The sequence below is a fragment of the Schistocerca serialis genome, chromosome 10 (genome assembly GCF_023864345.2).
Source record: "Schistocerca serialis cubense isolate TAMUIC-IGC-003099 chromosome 10, iqSchSeri2.2, whole genome shotgun sequence".
NCBI lineage: Eukaryota > Metazoa > Arthropoda > Insecta > Orthoptera > Acrididae > Schistocerca > Schistocerca serialis.
This window is the reverse complement of record NC_064647.1, coordinates 157246424-157266384: the sequence shown is the minus strand read 5'-3', so window position 1 is coordinate 157266384 and position 19961 is coordinate 157246424. Positions and strand designations below refer to the sequence as shown.

The 19961-nt window shown below is 41.7% G+C and overlaps 1 protein-coding gene across 1 annotated transcript in view; it reads right to left on the bottom strand.

The window, feature by feature from the left end:
• LOC126425204 (transcription initiation factor TFIID subunit 8-like) overlaps positions 1–19585 on the bottom strand; it is a 46656-nt gene extending 27071 nt beyond the window's left edge. Inside the window, exons 1-2 of the mRNA XM_050088159.1 lie at positions 19457–19585; positions 6130–6571 (exon numbers count right to left, since the gene is read on the bottom strand). Of these exons, the coding sequence (XP_049944116.1) occupies positions 6130–6571; positions 19457–19470 (456 nt within the window). The 5' untranslated portion in view covers positions 19471–19585. The remainder of the gene's footprint in view (positions 1–6129; positions 6572–19456) is intronic.
• Positions 19586–19961: the final 376 nt, after the last annotated feature.

The window sequence follows — 19961 nt, the reverse complement described above, 5'->3', positions numbered from 1 at the left end:
GTCAAACTGTGACAGTAAAGTTTCAACATCTGTGCCTCGGCCAATAAGCACGGTACCACCCCACAAGGGGCTGTGGGCATTAAAATCTCCCAAAAGTAGGAAAGGTTTAGGGAGTTGATCAATCAGTGCAGTTAATACATTCAGGGATATTGCACCATCTGGAGGAAGATATACATTGTAGACAGTTATTTCCTGTGTCATCCTTATTTTGGCAGCCACAGCTTCAAGAGGGGTTTGAAGGGGCACAGGTTCACTACAGACTGAGTTTAGGACATAACGCAAACTTCACCTGACACTCGATTATAGTCGCTATGTTTCCTGTAGTATCCCTTATAGCCGCAGAGGGCAGGTCCGCATTGCTGGGAACCAGGTTTCCTGGAGGGCAATGCAGAAAGCAGGTGAAAAGCTTAACAGTTGCTGTAGCTCTGACAAGCAGTGGAAAAAACCGCCACAATTCCACTGGAGGATGACATCGTCGTGAGACAGGGAAAGATATGGAACAATCAATGAGGTAGTTAATGCCTCAGGGTCACCTGCTCCACTGACTTTTTGCCTGAGCAGTCTATATCCATTGTGTGTGAGGGTCCGGCGAGATCTAGGTCCTCAGTGGACGCCAGAATCTCCACCCAATCCGCAGACGTGAGTGCCACCACAATTCCCTTGGTCTTGGGGACCTTCTTCTTGGATTTCTCTTGCTGCTCCTTGGGTTTCCCTGGCTGGGAGCACTTCACTGATCCAGTCTCCGGGACTGAGGATGAGCGTGAAGCCCTACGACCAGCTGCTTTTGGGCTCTTCAGCCTTTGGCGGGCGTCATCTTTCCCACTAGCAGAAACCTGAGAAGGGAGTGACCCAAGGGACCCCTTCATAGCAAGAGGAGCCAAAGAAAACTTACTTCTCTGGCTCAGAAGTGGGGACTGATATGCCCGATTGTTGGGGGGGAGTGTTGCTCCCAAAGTAGGTTGTGCAGCAGCAACAGGGAGGGAAGTGCCCCCCACCATCAAGGGGATAGGTGTAGTCTTCTGGCTCTGAGAGGTGACTGGAGTTGGCAGAGCTGATAGGGCTAGAACTGCTGTAGTGGCGGCATAAGATGATGTCATACGTACAGGATGTAGGCATTCAAATTTCCTGTTAGCCTCAGTGTAGGTCAGTCAGTCCAGGGTATTGTACTCCATGGTTTTCCTTTCTTTCTGGAGAATCCTGCAATCAGGTGAGAAAGGCAAATGGTGCTCTATGCAGTTGACACAGTTGGGAGGCGGGGCACATGGAGTATTGGGATGTGATCGGCATCCGCAATCTCGACATGTGACGCTGGAAGTACAGCAAGAGGACTTATGGCACTTAAAGCACTGCATCGGGGGAGGGATATATGGCTTTACATCACACCGGTAGACCATCACCTTGACCTTCTCGGGTAATGTGTCACCCTCGAAGGCCAAGATGAAGGCACTGGTGGCAACCCGATTATCCTTCGGATCCCAATAGACACTCTCTGCTCTAAATTGGCATGCAGCTCATCGTCAGATTGCAAAAGAAGGTCACTGTGAAATATGATACTCTGGACCATATTTAAGCTCTTATGGGGCGTGATGGTTACAGAAACATTCCCCAGCTTGTCACAAACGAGTAACGCCCATGACTGGGCAGAGGATGCTGTTTTGATCAAGACTGACCCAGATCTCATTTTGGACTAGCCCTCCACCTCCCCAAACTTGTCCACTTAATGTTCAACACAAAACTGAGACTTCATCGTCATGAAAGATTCCCCATCATCTCTTGAACATACAAGGTACCAGGGCAAATAAGAACCACTGCCATCCTTAGCCTGACGTTCCTCCCATGGTGTGGCCAGGGAGGGGAACGATTTGGGGTAGTACTTCTGTGCATTGAATTGAGCCTGTAAACGCTTACAGACTGCTGGTGTTTGACCACCACCAAGAGATGATGTACTAAGCTTCATCACGTGTCACCCACCCTGATGCCACCCACTCCAACCAGGAACACTCTCCATGGGCGCCACCCAGCTGCAGCAAAGGCCACCTGGCAAGATAGTCATTGCCAGGAGACCCGATGCCCCAGGGACATACACGGAGAGTTAACAGTGTAGGCATTAGCAGAGCGATCCCTGTATGGTCAGGAGGCTACAACCAACAGGGTACATGGCGGCTCCACCACAACGGAGTGGCTACCATGCTGGGTATCAGGTGCAACCAAGCAAACAAGTCTATTATCATTGTCAGCATAGAAAATGATAATGCACAGTTGATGGAAAAATACGCACCCAGGAGGGTGACCTCACCCAACAGTTGGAGAATGAGCAGAAGTGCAGATTCACGTCGACGAAGGCTGTGATAGGTCTCAGTGTATGATGGACACGATGCACCATGTAAAGTGCCCTTACCCAACTGGTTCGCTCTTCACAAAAATTTTGAAAAATGGAGGTCAAACCCTACAGGGGACCATCACATAAAAGTCAAAATGTGTGAGACTTCTTTTAGTCACCTCTTACGATAGGCAGGAATACCTCAGGCCTATTCAAACTCCTGGGCCCACAGGGGGGAAAGAGTAACATTGGTTGGGACATGTAGAAAGAATGGTGGAGAACAGCACAGTCAAGCAAGTTTTCAAAGGAAAACCCAGTGGACATCATATAAGGAGCAAACCAAGGACCAAATGGCTAGACAACATGGAGCAGGACTTGAGAATTAGAACATGGACATCCACGGCAGCCAGCAGAGAAGAGGGGGCAGTGATTGTCCAGGATGCCAAGGCCCTACAAGGGCCGTAGTGCCAAGGAATATTATTATTATTATTATTAGTAGTAGTATAATTAATTACAAACACAAACTGGAATCGTATCTGCTTGACAGTTACTTCTACTCCACTGAATAAATTGTGAATGTGTAATAATATGGTGTGTGTGTGTGTGTGTGTGTGTGTGTGTGTGTGTGTGTGTGTGTGTGTGTGTGTGAGAGAGAGAGAGAGAGAGAGAGAGAGAGAGAGAGAGAACACAGTTAAGAATAAATTAATATATGAAGGGAGGTATGAGGGTAGCTTAAGGCCATCATATAGTAAATTACCTGACGTTGCCACAATTTTAACTGAGAAAGTGCAGTATAACTGTAACTGGTTTCATTCACATCCCAGAGAGATGTCTCAGTTATGATCCACAGAACATGCAAATAGCAAAGCTAAACTGAACTACAGATCATTTCACCATCACAGTTAAGATACTGGAGGTGGCCCCTGATGCCCTCAAACCTTCTCTCTTCACTTTGTACCCCAATGAGCAGAGAAAAAAAAAAAAACTTTATTGGCTATTGAGATCAAAAAAGTACTACTGCTTTAAGGATGGAAGTAAGGAAAGTAGCCGGGAGTGTAATGTCCAATTAATGACCAATCATCATGGATGAGGCACAAGGTCAATATGGGCAACGATAGGGAAGAAAATCAGCTCCGTCATTTCCCCAGGAACCATACCAGAATTTCTTGTGAAGAGAGATTATGTCTGCACTACTTTGTATATTTATTACAATGATCTTTGTTACAGATCAACCTCAGATCCAACATCTAATAACAAAGCAGAAAGTGGTACAATAGAACACAGTACACTCCAATGTGACATAAAAAATACAAATAATGACAGTTTACTTCGTACCACATTACAATCGCCTTCATACCATTAACCCCCCTGCTCTTCTTTTTTTATTGGATCTCAGAATGATGTGTAACAGAGTTCAAAACCACTTCTTCTCATGGCATTACAACCCTGCACAGGTCTTAGTCTTTTCAACAAGTTTCTTCCATTTTACCCTCTCCAGCACAGTTCTCCACTGTCCTCTGAGAGATTTTACATCTTCTTCCACATTGTCCATCCACACTTTTGTTCGCTTGGTATCTGTCTTTTTCCAGCTGGCCTACATTCAAAAACCTTTTTAATTGTTTGTGACATGTCCAAGCCAAACTATTCGCATACTTCTTATTGTTCTTACAATGTGAGCTCCTTGTATGAGGTGATCCAGCTCTGTGTTTGTTCTAGATCTCCAGAAATCATTGTTTTTCTGAAATGCCCCATAGATCTTGTGCAGAATGCTCTGTCTACATATCCTGAGCTGCTGCTTATCAGCACTTGTTAGTGTCCATGTTTCACGTCTGTAGTTTGCAACTGGCCAGATCATGACCTTATAAATTTGAAGTTTCAGTTGCCTATTTAATAACCTAAGGTCAACAATTTCTTAAATGTGTGGAAGCATTTATTACCATTTAGGATGCACTGTTTTATTTCTGTTGGCATGGAATTTGTCCTATTAATATCAGGTCCCAGATAGTCAAAGTTCTGTGCAAGTTCACAACTGAAACCAGCTGCTGATAGTTTACCAAGGCAAGGCCTCTAGGTAGGGTGGCTTCTTTCAGCTCACCTACTGTTCTCTCCCGTGAAACTCTTCTTCTGTTAATAATGCTACATCAGTAGGATATACACATATCTGGATTGACTTTGTGTCTATGTCACCAGCTATTTGAAGCTTCTGAATGGCTGCTTCAAGAGTCAGATTAAAAAGCATTGTAGAGAGGGGACCCTGACTGCTATACTAATGCTAAACCATTTACTGAGTTCTCCATCCATTCGCACCGCAGCCTTGGGACCATCCAATGTTGCTAAACAAAGTTTCAAGAACCAGTTCTAAGTGATTAATCTAGGAATATACCATAACCACTTAAGAGGTGAGATCAAGAACTAATGACAATTTTTCAATTTTGCAAGCTTTTACATCTGATTTCAAAAACTTTTTTTATTTTTTTGGTGTGGATGTTCCCGATGTATGTCTGCATTTTCAGCTGTTTAGACTATCTAGTGTTTTGTTGACAGTTGAAAAGATTATACATGTTTTTGAGTGTTTCAAGAATTCTTGCTTCCGAAAAAGATGCATCAAAGAATTCACATTACATTTTACTTGAAAAATGGAATAAAGTGCAGCACCACATTTGAAATGTTGACTGCGGCTTTTGGCAAATCTACCATGAGTAAGACAAGAGTTTACGAGCAGTATAAACACTGCACAGAGGGCCGAGAAAATGTTGAAGGCAATGTCAGCCCTGGACATCCTAGCACATCAATTGCTGATGACAATGTGGAAAAAGTGATGAAAATGGTTCTGTAAAATCGCCAGATCATCAGGGAGGTTGCTGATGATGTTGGAATATCCCTTGGCTCATTCCAAGCAATATTTTTCAGATGTTTTGGGCATGAAACATATAGCAGCAAAGTTTGTTGCAAAACTGTTGAATTTTGACCAAAATCGACATCATGCAAACATCGCTCAGGTAGTGCTGAATGAATTCATCAATGGTCCAGAACTTGTACAGAAGGTTATAATCAGTGACAAAGCATGAGTATATGGATATGATGTCGAAACCGAGGCCTAATCATCCCAATGGAAACTGCCCAAAGAGCCAAAATAAAAAAAAAGATTTGACAAGTTTGATCACATGTGGCGGTTCTTCTCACTGTTTTCTTTTATTACAATGGGATAGTGCATCATTGGTTCCTACCTAATGGTTCTACAGTCAATAAGGAATACTACCAGGAAGTTATGCAGCATTTGCATGAAGCAATCCGAACAAAATGATCAGAACTGTGGCAAAACCACTTGTGGAAATTACATCACACCTCAATGCTTGTTCACGGTTTTTTGGCAAAAAACAAAACTGTTGTGTTGCCTCAGCCACCGTATTTGCTGGACATAGCCCCCTGCATTTCTTTCTATTCCTGAAACTGAAGAGAACAATGAAAGGATGTTGTTTTGCCACCATTACAGAGATAAAAACAAAATCACTGAAGGAGTTGAACACCATAACAAAAAGTGAGTTACAGAAGTGCTTCTACGGTTGGAAAAAGCGCTGGCACAAGTGTTATTATATATCTGTAGGGGATTACTTTGAAGGGGACAAGTTAATACTGATGAATAAGTAAAGATTCTTTACGAAAAACAAAAATTCCCATTACTTTTTGATCACAACGTATAAGTGGTATGATGGAAATATTTTCTGTCATATATTTTAACATGATATCCAGAGTATGTATGTGGATATGGAGGTGGAGATGAATGTAGATTTACACATCAAGACAGCTACCTTATGCTGCGAGGCATGTGTGGGCGGTGACAGAACGGACCGACCGGGACGGCGGGCATGCGCCTCGAGGCCCTCGAGCGGGAAGCCTATGTTGACGAGCGCCACCACTACGTCGCCCAGCAGTGGTTGTGTGCGGCCAGCCAGCTCGCAATACGCCCGGCTGCTGTTGCCGACCTCCCAGACGAATGACTGAACAGCCTCGACAAGGGACTCGAGGGCGGCACGGTCGGCGGCCTCAGTGCCGAGTTCCGCCAGCAGGCAGCAGACGGCGGCATGCAGGGCACGGCGGCGCGCTTCCCACGGCAGCTGCGCCTGCTGCTGCTGCGCCTGTTGCTGCTGCTGGAGCTGCGCCTGTGTCGCCAGGCTGCCCGCCCCACCCTGTGGCTGCTGCACCGCCTGCATCGGGCCGTGGTGGTGGCTGTCCATGCCGGACATCTGACGGCTGCGTGGAGTGACATTTCAGAAAATCACACAACTACCGTGTAAAAGTAAATGGCATTAACGCGCCCTGGCGACAAGGATTATACTGTGGACTGCTAATACCAATTACAAGCTACCTTATATGTAACGAGAGTCCGTAAACAATGCTGTACATCAATAACAGGCTGATGACATCATTAGCACAGAGGATATACGAGCTTCGTCAAACAAACGACGGATGACGTCAATAAGAACATTAGAATGTCATTTCAGACACAAAGGAATTAAAGCCATGGCTGCCAGTGGGCACTGATTTATATCAATGGAGCAAGTTGAAAATTTGTGCCAGACCAAGCACAAATTTGTTAATGTCTTTAATTCTTTAGTGGCTGCAGGATCAAAAGTTGAGAATTTGGGTCCGATGTGAGATGTGCTAGGGTAGTCAGTGCAGTTGTGGTGACCACTATGTCCTGATGGCATAGTGGTCAGCACAACTACCTGGTATGCAGGAGACCTGAGTACGAATCCTGGTCTGGCACAAATTTTCAACCTAACCCACTGGTATAAACCAAAGCGCACTGCAGTCCTTTGTGTCTTGATTCATAGTTGCTGCAGGATCAAAATGGTGTGTGCTGATTTGGACATGTCTGAAACGAAAGACATTACAGATACAAGATGATGATGATGATGATGATGTGGTGGTCTTCGGTCCAAAGAGTGGTTTGATGCAGCTCTCCAGACTACTCCATCCCGTACAAATTTCTCCATTCACAAATAACTACTGCAACCTACATCCACTTGAATCTGCTTACTGTGTTCATCCACTGGTCTCCCTCAACAATTTTTAGTCCCCACACTCCCTCCATTACCAAACTGATAAATCCTTGATACTTCCAGATGTGTCCTTTCAACTGATCCCTCTTCCAGTAAAGTTGTGCTGTAAATTTCTATTTTCTCCAATATCATTCAGTACCTCCTCATTACTTACTCCATCTACCCATCTGATCTTCAGCATTCTTCTGAAGTGTCACATTTCTAAAGTTCTTGTTTCATTTTCATAAAATGCTACACCCCCAGAGAAATACCTTCAGAAAATACTTCCTAAACTTTAATTTATACTAGATGTTAAGAAATTCCTCTTTTTCAAAGATGTTTTCCACACTACAGCCAGTTGGCATTTTATATCCACTCACTTAAAGTCATCATCAGTTATTTTGCTGCTTACATCTACATCTTCATCTGCATTTATACTCCGCAAGCCACCCAACGGTGTGGGGCAGAGGACACTTTACATGCCACTGTCATTACCTCCCTTTCCTCTTCCAGTCGTATGTGGTTCGCGGGAAGAACGACTGCCGGAAAGCCTCTGGGCGCACTCGAATCTCTCTAATTTTACATTCGTAATCTCCTCGGGAGGTATAAGTAGGGGGAAGCAATATATTCGATACCTCATCAGGAAACGCACCCTCTCAAAACCTGGACAGCAAGCTACACCGCGATGCAGAGCGCCTCTCTTGCAGAGTCTGTCACTTGAGTTTGCTAAACATCTCCGTAACGCTATCACGCTTACCAAATAACCCTGTGACAAAATGCGCCACTCTTCTTTGGATCTTCTCTATCTCCTCTGTCAACCCGACTTGGTACGGATCCGACACTGATGAGCAATACTCAAGTATAGGTCGAACGAGTGTTTTGTAAGCCATCTCCTTTGTTGATGGACTACATTTTCTAAGGACTCTCCCAATAAATGTTAACCTGGCACCCGCCTTACCAACAATTAATTTTATATGATCATTCCACTTCAAATCGTTCTGCACGCATACTCCCAGATATTTTACAGAAGTAACTGCTACCAGTGTTTGTTCCACTATCATATAATCATACAATAAAGGATCCTTCTTTCTATGCATTCACAATACATTACATTTGTCTATGTTAAGGGTCAGTTGCCACTCCCTGCACCAAGTGCCTATCCGCTGCAGATCTTCCTGAATTTCGCTGCAATTTTCTAATGCTGCAACTTCTCTGTAGACCACAGCATTATTCGCGCAAAGCCGCATGGAACTTCCGACACTATCTACTACGTCATTTATATATATTGTGAAAAGCAATGGTCCCATAACACTCCCCTGTGGCACGCCAAAGGTTACTTTAACATCTGTAGACATCTCTCCATTGAGAACAATATGCTGTGTTCTGTTTGCTAAAAACTCTTCAATCCAGCCACGCAGCTGGTCTGATATTCCGTAGGCTCTTACTTTGTTTATCAGGCGACAGTGCGGAACTGTATCGAACGCCTTCCAGAAGTCAAAGAAAATGGCATCTACCTGGGAGCCTCTATCTAATATTTTCTGGGTCTCATGAACAAATAAAGCGAGTTGGGTCTCACACGATCGCTGTTTCCGGAATCCATGTTGATTCCTACAGAGTAGATTCTGGGTTTCCAGAAATGACATGATATGTGAGCAAAAAACATGTTCTAAAATTCTACAACAGATCGATGTCACAGATATAGGTCTACAGTTTTGCGCATCTGCTCGACGACCCTTCTTGAAGACTGGGACTACCTGTGCTCTTTTCCAATCATTTGGAACCTTCCATTCCTCTAGAGACTTGCGGTACATGGCTGTTAGAAGGGGGGCAAGTTCTTTCGCGAACTTTGTGTAGAATTGAATTGGTATCCCATCAGGTCCAGTGGACTTTCATCTGTTGAGTAATTTCAGCTGCTTTTCTATTCCTTGGACACTTATTTTGATGTCAGCCATTTTTCCATTTGTGCGAGGATTTAGAGAAGGAACTGCAGTGCAGTCTTCCTCTGTGAAACAGCTTTGTAAAAAGGTGTTTAGTATTTCAGCTTTACGTGTGTCATCCTCTGTTTCAATGCAATCATCCCAGAGTGTCTGGATATGCTGTTTCGAGCCACTTACTGATTTAACATAAGACCAGAAATTCCTAGGATTTTCTGTCAAGTCGGTACATAGAATTTTACTTTCAAATTCACTGAACGTTTCATGCATAGCCCTCCTTACGCTAACTTTGACATCGTTTAGCTTCTGTTTGTCTGAGAGCTTTTGGCTGCATTTAAACTTGCAGTGAAGCTCTCTTTCCTTTCGCAGTAGTTTCCTAACTTTGTTGTTGAACCACAGTGGGTTTTTCCCGTCCCTCACAGTTTTACTCGGCACGTACCTGTATAAAACACATTTTATGATTGCCTTGAACTTTTTCCATAAACACTCAACACTGTCAGTGTCGGAACAGAAATTTTCGTTTTGATCTGTTAGGCAGTCTGAAATCTGCCTTCTATTACTCTTGCTAAACAGATAAACCTTCCTCCCTTTTTTTACATTCCTATTTAATTCCATATTCAGGGATGCTGCAATGGCCTTATGATCACTGATTCCCTGTTCTGCGCTTACAGAGTCGAAAAGTTCGGGTCTGTCTGTTATCAGTAGGTCCAAAATGTTATCTCCACGAGTCGGTTCTCTGTTTAATTGCTCGAGGTAATTTTCGGATAGTGCACTCAGTATAATGCCACTCGATGCTCTGTCCCTACCACCCGTCCTAAACATCTGAGTGTCCCAGTCTATATCTGGTAAATTGAAATCTCCACCCAAGACTATAACATGCTGAGAAAATTTATGTGAAATGTATTCCAAATTTTCTCTCAGTTGTTCTGCCACTAATGCTGCTGAGATGGGAGGTCGATAAAAGCAGCCAATTATTAACCTAGCTCGGTTGTTGAGTGTAACCACCACCCATAATAATTCACAGGAACTATCTACTTCTACTTCACTACAGGATAAACTACTACTAACAGTGACAAACACGCCACCACCGGTTGCATGCAATCTATCCTTTCTAAACACCGTCTGTGTCTTTGTAAAAATTTGGGCAGAATTTATCTCTGGCTTCAGCCAGCTTTCCGTACCTATAACGATTTCAGCTTCGGTGCTTTCTATCAGCACTTTAAGTTCCAGTACTTTACCAACGCAGCTTCGACAGTTTACAATTACAATACCGATTGCTGCTTGGTCCCTGCATGTCCTGACTTTGCCCCGCACCCTTTGAAGTTGTTGCCCTTTCTGTACTTGCCCGAGGCCATCTAACCTAAAAGACCACCCAGTCCATGCCCCACAACCCCTGCTACCCGTGCAGCCACCTGCTGTGTGTAGTGGACTCCTGACCTATCCAGCAGAACACGAAACCCCACCACCCTATGGTGCAAGTCGAGGAATCTGCAGCCCACACGGTCACACAACTGTCTGAGCCTCTGATTCAGACCCTCCACTCGGCTCTGTACAAAAGGACCGCAGTCAGTACTGTCGACGATGCTGCAGATCGTGAGCTCTGCTTTCATCCCGCTAGCGAGACTGGCAGTCTTCACCAAATCAGATAGCCGCCGCAAGCCAGAAGAGGATTTCCTCCGATTCATAGCGACACACATCATTGATGCCGACATGAGCGACCACCTGCAGATGGGTGCATACTGTACCCTTCATGGCATCCGGAAGGACTCTTTCCACATCTGGAATGACTCCCCCTGGTATGCACAAGGAGTGCACATTGGTTTTCTTCCCCTCTCTTGCTGCCATATCCCTAAAGGGCCCCATTACGCGCCTGACATTGGAGCTCCCAACTACCAGTAAGCCCACCCTCTGCGACCGCCCGGATCTTGCATACTGAGGGCAACCTCTGGAAGAGCAAATCTCCGTAACTGCTTTTATTGTCTCATTTCTTAATTTAGTTCCTTCTGTATCAGCTGATTTACTTTGATTACATTCCATTAACGTTGTTTTAGTTTTGTTGATGTTTATGTTAAAGGTTTTTTTTCCAAAACATTTGTTTACCTGGTCTCCAAGCTCCTTTGCTGTCTCTGACACAACGTCATCAGAAAACCTCAAAGTATTTATTTCTCCTCACTGAACTTTAATTTCATCTCCAAATTTCTCTTTGGCTTCCTTACTACTTGCTCAAGGTACAGATTGAATAACATCAGATATAGGCTACAAACCTGTCTCACTCACTTCCCAACCACTAATTCCCTTTCCTTCTCATCCTGTCTGGTAAATCTCCCCTGACCTGAGATTCTGGGTGACTTTCTCAATTCCACTGTTTTTCCTAAACCTCCCAGTCCTTTTCCTTCATCCCTCTTCCTTCCTGTTCAACCCTTCTGTCATGAGAAGGAGGCACTGGCTCTGAAAGCTTGCACATGAAAAAACTTTATTTTTATATGTGTGTCTATCCAATTAAATCAAAGATGAGGGTAGAATAATAGAAAGCATTCAGGAATAACCAAATTTTGTAAATTATTATTTCTCTGGTACTGTGGAAAAGCTACAGCAAAATCTTCCTAAAACACGAGTAGCACCCACAGTGACTTACTATGTTCCCACAACAGAGCTTGAAGTCAGAAAGACAATAAAAACAATTAAAATTAAGAAGTCATCAGGCATAGTTAAACTTCCTGTCTCTATTTTGCAGGCATGCATAGGTAGGACACAAGCTCCATTAACAAACATAACAAATGAGTCCTTTAGTTCAGCTATTACCCCAGTCAACCAGAAGCACCCTTGTTAAAGAAAGGTAATGTGGAAAGCATTGAAATCTACAAACCAGTTTCACTGCCATCTTGATTCTCAAAAATAACTAATCAGTAATGGAAGAGAGACTAAGTTACATGAATAATTACAATCTTTTTAATGAAGTTTAGTTTCCAAAGTGGGAGAAATACAATACCTGCCATTACAGAGTTACAAAAGTGATTCCTGAAGCTCCTGACATGGATAATTGTGTTATTCTTAGACTCAACCAAGGCTTTAGATCATAAAATACTACTAAACAAGTTAGAAGTGCCCGGTATAAGAGAAACAGTGAATAAGTGGCCCCAGTGTTAGCTGGAAAACAGGGTGAAAAAGGTGAAGATAGTTCACACATCTGCTGATAGTAAAATTTCAGTAAAACAACTGTCAGACAAGAAACACATAAACATACAGCAGAGGTATTAATTCTGGACATTTTGTTGAAATGTTCATTCATTTTAACATCACAAGATGTAAGTACATTTTGGCATACGAAATTAACATTTTTTTTCTTTTCTTTTTGTTTGTGGCATGTCCTCCACAGTATTTATCATTTTTAGATAATGCGATGTTACACTTTTTATTAAAAGTGAATAAATAGAGTTGAATGATAACAGTTAAAAAACTTCACTGTTTCATTTGCTTGTGCAGATGTTTCCAATGTGTTTTGTTCCAACATATCAATCAATGGAAGCATATTATTGCTTTATTGTGATGATTGTTGTAACTCCAGTAGTAGCAATAGATTGTTGTTGTTGAAGTGCCAGGTTTCTTTAATGAGAGCTAAGCTGAGATGGATTACGGATTGAAAATGATGTCTCCTCTACTGATATGTTTTGATTTGTCACAAACTAAACAGAGTAAGGCAGTAACACTCTGTGAAGAAGATTATACATATGCAGAAATGGCAAAAAGTTGGGTGGAGGTGCTAAAAAATTGGGTGTGAGAAAAGTTTGCAACTGGTATCAAGAAAATAGTTCAATCAAAATTGCTCCCCATGAAAACCAATATTGACTAATCAAGACTCTTGTAGAATCTGCTGTATTATTCTGGAAGGTCATTGACAACTGCAAAAGACATAAAGGGATTTTTGAAGACATCAGGGGCTGAAGTTTCTGATGCAATCACCCGACAGAAACTTTGTGAAAATGGTTTGCAAGCAAGGACTCGAAGGAAGAAGCCTTATCTGAATGAAATGCAGAGGCAGAAACGTGTGCAATGGGTATTAGCACACAGGGAATGGGTGCAAGCAGACTGCACTAGATTCATTTGGAGTGAAGGCACTAAGATCAGCATCTTTGGAAGAGAGAAAGTTCATTTTGTACATTGTAGGCCAGGCGAAGGCTTACTATCTCAGTGCAACATTGCCATAATGAAGCATACCATCAGTGTCATGGGGTGGGGCTGCGTGGCAACTCATGGCACGAGACATCTGGCAGTGTTATTGGGCAACATTACCACAAAAAAGTACCATGGCGAAGTCTTTGCATTGAAATTGCTTCCCTCTATATGCAATTTGTTTGAAGGTCAAAACCACCAGTGCATCTTTCAGCAAACCAATGCATCATGTCATACCATGAAAATCAATATGTAATAGTTCAGTGACTATCAAATTAGTGTGCTGCCTTGGCCTGGCAACAGTCCCAACCTCAATCCAATTGAGAACTTATAGTTTCACAAAATCATTGTTTCCCAACAGAAGCCCAGTAACATGAGGGAGCTCCTAGAGCCCATGATGACAATGATGTCTTAGTTTGTGGGGGACTCAACTGTGTAGCCATTAGTGCCCTTACACATTCCCAAAATGTACACAATCCAATCTAGCCACCATCATGAATGAGGATGGAATGATGAGGACAACACGAACACCCAGTCCCCAGGCACAGAAAATCCCCAACCCGGCCAGGAATCAAACCCAGGACCCCATAATACAAAAGTAGCAACACTAGCCATTAGATGATGAGCTGCAGACCCTAGAGGCCATCATCAGTTCGTGGTTCAGAGTGATCAAACCAGAAGACCTTCAACATCAGGTGGACTCAATGCCACACAGAGTCAAGGCAGTGATTAAAACAGAAAAATATACCACAAAATACTAAGAAACATTGCAATAACTTTTATGTCATGTAATCTGTTACTTTCTGAAACTGTTGGACTGCATTTTGTTTGATTTTTAAAATTTTTGGTTAAATTCTAATATTTGAACTTTAATTCTCTATTAGTGGATATAAGGGCATGTTTTCTTAAAACTTGTACTGAATTATATCGTATATTTCAACTAAAATAAACTCCTGAATGCAGTATTCAGTTAATGTCTACAAAGTGTCCTGAATTAATGTCACTACTGTAAGTATTGTTCACCATAGAGTACTGGGTCCAATTCTGTTTTTAATATTTATCACTGACTTTCAACAGCACGAGGAAAAGTTATTTGCTGAAGACAGCAACATCATGTTGTTGTTGTTGTGGTCTTCAGTCCAGAGACTGGTTTGATGCAGCTCTCCATGCTACTCTATCCTGTGCAAGCTTCTTCATCTCCCAGTACCTACTGCAACCTACATCCTTCTGAATCTGTTTAGTGTATTCATCTCTTGGTCTCCCTCTACGATTTTTACCCTCCAATACCAAATTGGTGATCCCTTGATGCCTCAGAATATGCCCCACCAACCAATCCCTTCTTCTAGTCAAGTTGTGCCACAAATTTCTCTTCTCTCCAATTCTATTCAATACCTCCTCATCAATTATGTGATCTACCCATCTAATCTTCAGCATTCTTCTGTAGCACCACATTTTGCAAGCTTCTACTCTCTTCTTGTCTAAACTATTTATCGTCCACGTTTCACTTTCATACAAATACTTTCAGAAACGACTTCCTGACACTTAAATCTATACTCAATGTTAACAAATTACTCTTCTTCAGAAACGCTTTCCTTGCCATTGCCAGTCTACATTTTATATCCTCTCTACTTCCACCATCATCAGTTAGTTTGCTCCCTAAATAGCAAAACTCATTTACTACTTTAAGCATTTCATTTCCTAATCTAATTCCCTCAGCATCACCTGACTTAATTCGACTACATTCCATTATCCTCATTTTGCTTTTGTTGATGTTCATCTTATACCCTACTATCAAGACACTATCCATTCCGTTCAACTGCTCTTTCAAGTCCTTTGCTGTCTCTGACAGAATTACAATGTCATTGGCGAACCTCAAAGTTTTTATTTCTTCTCCATGGATTTTAATACCTACTCCGAATTTTTCTTTTGTTTCCTTTACTGCTTGCTCAATATACAGATTGAATAACATCGGGGATAGGCTACAACCCTGTCTCACTCACTTCCCAGCCACTGCTTCCCTTTCATGCCCCTCGACTCTTATAACTGCCTTCTGGTTTCTGTACAAATTGTAAATTGCCTTTTGCTCCCTGTATTTTACTCCTGCCACCTTCAGAAATTGAAAGAGAGTATTCCAGTCAACATTGTCAAAAGCTTTCTCTAAGTCTACAAATGCTAGGTTTGCCTTTCCTTAATCTTTCTTCTAAGATAAGTCGTAGGGTCAGTATTGCCTCACGTGTTCCAACATTTCTACAGAATCCAAACTGATCTTCCCCAAGGTCGGCTTCTACCAGTTTTTCCATTCATCTGTAAAGAATTCGTGTTAGTATTTTGCTGCCATGGCTTATTAAACTGATAGTTCGGTAATTGTCACGTCTGTCAACACCTGCTTTCTTTGGGATTGGAATTATTATATTCTTCGAGAAGTCTAAGGGTATTTCGCCTGTCTCATACGTCTTGCTCACTAAAAGGTAGAGTTTTTTTAGCCCTGGCTCTCCCAAGGCTGTCATTAGTTCTAATGGGATGTTGTCTACTCCCGGGGCCTTGTTTCGACTTAGGTCTCCCAGTGCTCTGTCAAACTCTTCACCCAGTATCATATCTCCCATTTCACCTTCATCTTCATCCTCTTCCATTTCCATAATATTGTCCTCAAGTCCATCGCCCTTGTACAGGCACTCTATAGTCTCCTTCCACCTTTCTGATTTCCCTTCTTTGCTTAGAACCGAGTTTCCATCTGAGCTCTTGATATTCATACAAGTGGTTCTCTTTTCTCCAAAGGTCTCTTTAATTTTCCTGTAGGCAGTATCTATCTTACACCTAGTGAGACAAGCCTCTACATCCTTACATTTGTCCTCTAGCCATCCCTGCTTAGCCATTTTACACTTCCTGTTGATCTCATTTTTGAGACGTTTGTATTCCTTTTTGCCTGCTTCATTTACTGCATTTTTATATTTTCTCCTTTCATCAATTAAATTCAATGTCTCTTCTGTCACCCAAGGATTTCTATTAGCCCTTGCCATTTTACTTCATAGCCATTGATAAAACATCAGAACTCCTATTACAGAAAGAAAGTGAAACCTTCAAGGATGTTTACAGTTCGACAGTATGTAATATATTAATGTTGAACAAAAAGAAATCAAACAGTAAACACTTCAGCATAAAGAAGGGGAGCCACTCTATCGCATAGACACACACAAAGTTTTTAAGGATGAACACTGGTTGTCAGCTAACATGGAATGAATACACAGAGGTATTGGCAAAAAAGGATGTCAGTAGCATGTTAAAATTTGACCATCAGTTCGTAACAGTTGACGGTTTGTGGTGTCTACATGCACTCGTTCCTTAGCTATGAAATTATTTTTTGGGGACTGAAGGCATAGCACATGGATGCAGTTCTTAAACTGCAGAAAAGGGCCATTATGGTAAATAACTAGAAGTTATAGACAGTCTAACTGCAAACAGCTGTTTAAAAAATTGGGCATGCTTACTGCACCAAGTGAGTAAATCTACCAATCTATGGTACGTTTCAGGATAAACATCACTACATATCTCAGTAATAGCTCTATACATAATCATGGAACAAGGGCCGTTTGGACTTACACTTACCCACGAAAGAGAAACCAAAAGCTCAAAACAGAACATGATACCAAGGAATAAAACTATAGGTGCTTCAGAGAAGTTCAGTGAATGGTCTCAGAGGGCAAATGAAACAAGAGTTACAAACAAAATACATTTACTGGCCTTCAGAGTAATCACCATTAGCTACAACAAACTTGTGACATTGATTGCAAAGATGTTGTAAGCCATCAACAAATGCTTCATGTAGAATTGCTTGAAGCACCGAGGCCATGCATTGTTGCACATCCACATCATTACAGGAAATGAGACCTGCTGCTACCAGCACAATCTGCAGACCAAGCAGCAGTCAAAGGCACGATGTTCACTGTCTTACTTGTACCCAAAAAACAAGTCAGCTGATAAAATCCAAAATTACAACAATGTGGATCACATTTCTCGACAGCAAGGGATGGATACATTACGAATTTCTTTCTGAGGGAGGTGAGAAAGATAACAGACACTGTGCCATTTACTGTCGCTTATCTCCAGGTCATATCAGTAGCACCAGATCTTGTCTCATCTGCAATGATCCGGATATCCAACAAGCATGAGCACGGTGCTCTGAGCAATTCCACAAGAAGTGTTTGCTGACAGTTTCTGACAGGTTTAAACCAATGTCAGAAGTGTGTTGTAGCTAATGGTGATTACTCTGAAGACAAGGGAAAGTATTTTGTTTGTAACTCTTGTTTTCTTAATATTATCTGAGACCAATCATTGAACTTTTCATATATACCTTGTATAATAAACTGAAAAAGGAAATGAAAAGATTTACTAAAGTACATCTGTTTAAAAACGAAGCTAAAACTTTCTTCATAAGTAATGCGTACTACACAACTAAATTACTAGAGGTAGTAACGAAACAGGATAACTACAACATGCTGTCACATTTCAATACATGATCATGGTTTACTGCTTCCTCAAGGAAATCATGTGTCAAGATGCAAATTACATGACAGTAATTTCTTGTAATTTTTCCAAATTCATTATCTCACTCATCATGGTGACATATTGACTCAGATTTTAAGGTGGACTGAGGAGCATAACTCAATATATGCGGGCAAAAGTCAGCTTTGTGAACGGACTGGAGCTGGTGCAAGTGGCAAAGCATCATCTTCACAATCCAGGGGACACCAGCAGATGCCTTTCGTGTGTGCGGTGATGATGATGAACAAAACTATGTTTTATATTAGAAGTTATCTGAAATAAATTGTGTAAATCAAAGAACACTGAGCAATGGAGACCAGTGGAATGAAGCAGTGCAGCTGTTACAAGAACGACCTGTTATTTGGAAAATGGACTTGCTCTCCAGCCATCCTGATTTGGGTTTTCTTAAATCACTTAGACAAATGTCAGGATAGTTCCTTAATCATGTCCCACCCTCAGACACCACTTGCCCTATTATAATAAACTATGTCGGTTGTAGCTTAATTTTGAATTGTTGATTTGTGCTGTGTTAACTAGATAGTTCCTTCATTATTGAGAGATGATTCTTGTATAAAGACATATAAATAAATATTATCCTTGTCCATTGTTTATAGTTTAGACTTGTTTCTCATTGTGTCCCAAGATTTGCCCTGTGTTTGACACTACAGGAAACAGATACCGGCATCCCTGCCCTAGAAATGTAAACAAAACGTATAAACACAAGAAATAAAAATATGAACGTGTGGTATAAAAAAAGGAAACGATTCACACAAACAAACCGTAAAAAGAACAGTAAATTCTCAATATAAGAACTGCTATTTAGCATGGAACCTATCTGCTATAAACCAGTAGAATGCATCGAGCAGCAAAAAACGAGAACATAAGGGAATTTGCTAACAACCGATGTGAGATTTTTTACTGAAAAATTAGACATCGTAATTGCTGGGTGCTCTATATAACTCCCAAATGTAAACTACAGCCGGGTGGTGTGGCCGTGCGGTTCTAGGCGCTTCAGTCTGGAACCGCGTGACCGCTACGGTCGCAAGTTCGAATCCTGCCTCAGGCATGGATGTGTGTGATGTCCTTAGGTTAGTTAGGTTTAAGTAGTTCTAAGTTCTAGGAGACTGATGACCACAGATGTTAAGTCCCATAGTGCTCAGAGCCATTTGAACCATTTTGTAAACTACAGTTACGCAGCTATAATCCATTTTTACGCACAAAAGAGATAGAGTGAGCCGATGAATTTATACAATATCCGCAATTTAAAGATGAAAACGATAATGTTTCAAACACATGGTACCGCAGGAAAACAAACAAACGAGACGAAAAAGACTTTATATGTATATACAGAGAGACGCTAAGTTGTCAAAAGAACCCTACGAACACATATGAAATGTAACCTGCAATTTCGATATGGTATGTTCTTAGGAAAAATTTGTTTAACAACTCACTTAACAACAAACATTAAGTCAGTTCAACTACTGCACATCACTGTCGTAAAATTATATTATTAAAAATGTAAACACATCCCCGTCAACACAACCAAGTGATACTCAAAGATGTTTAACGTCACAACGAAACTTGTTCAACTATTTGCAGGTGTGCCACACTTACCTATATATGATCTTGAGTTCTGCTGGCGCTTACGGACAAAAGTTATCAAATCCCTATACTGGAGGTGCCGTTAGCCGGGGCGCTGACTTGTAAAAAATATCCGGCGGCACTGGGAAATTTTCTAATTTTTAGATGAAAAATAGTGAGCTTTAAAGATTTTTAAGCATTTTAGAGACATATGATCAACATTAGAACCTTGAAAACTGGACTCTCGATAACTCGACACTCCGGGAAACTCAACAAGAATGACACAATTTTTGGCTTTGAAGAAAGAAACTAAACATAAACACGCTCGGTATTTTCGTAAAAAACTAATTTAATTTACAGTAATAATCATACTAT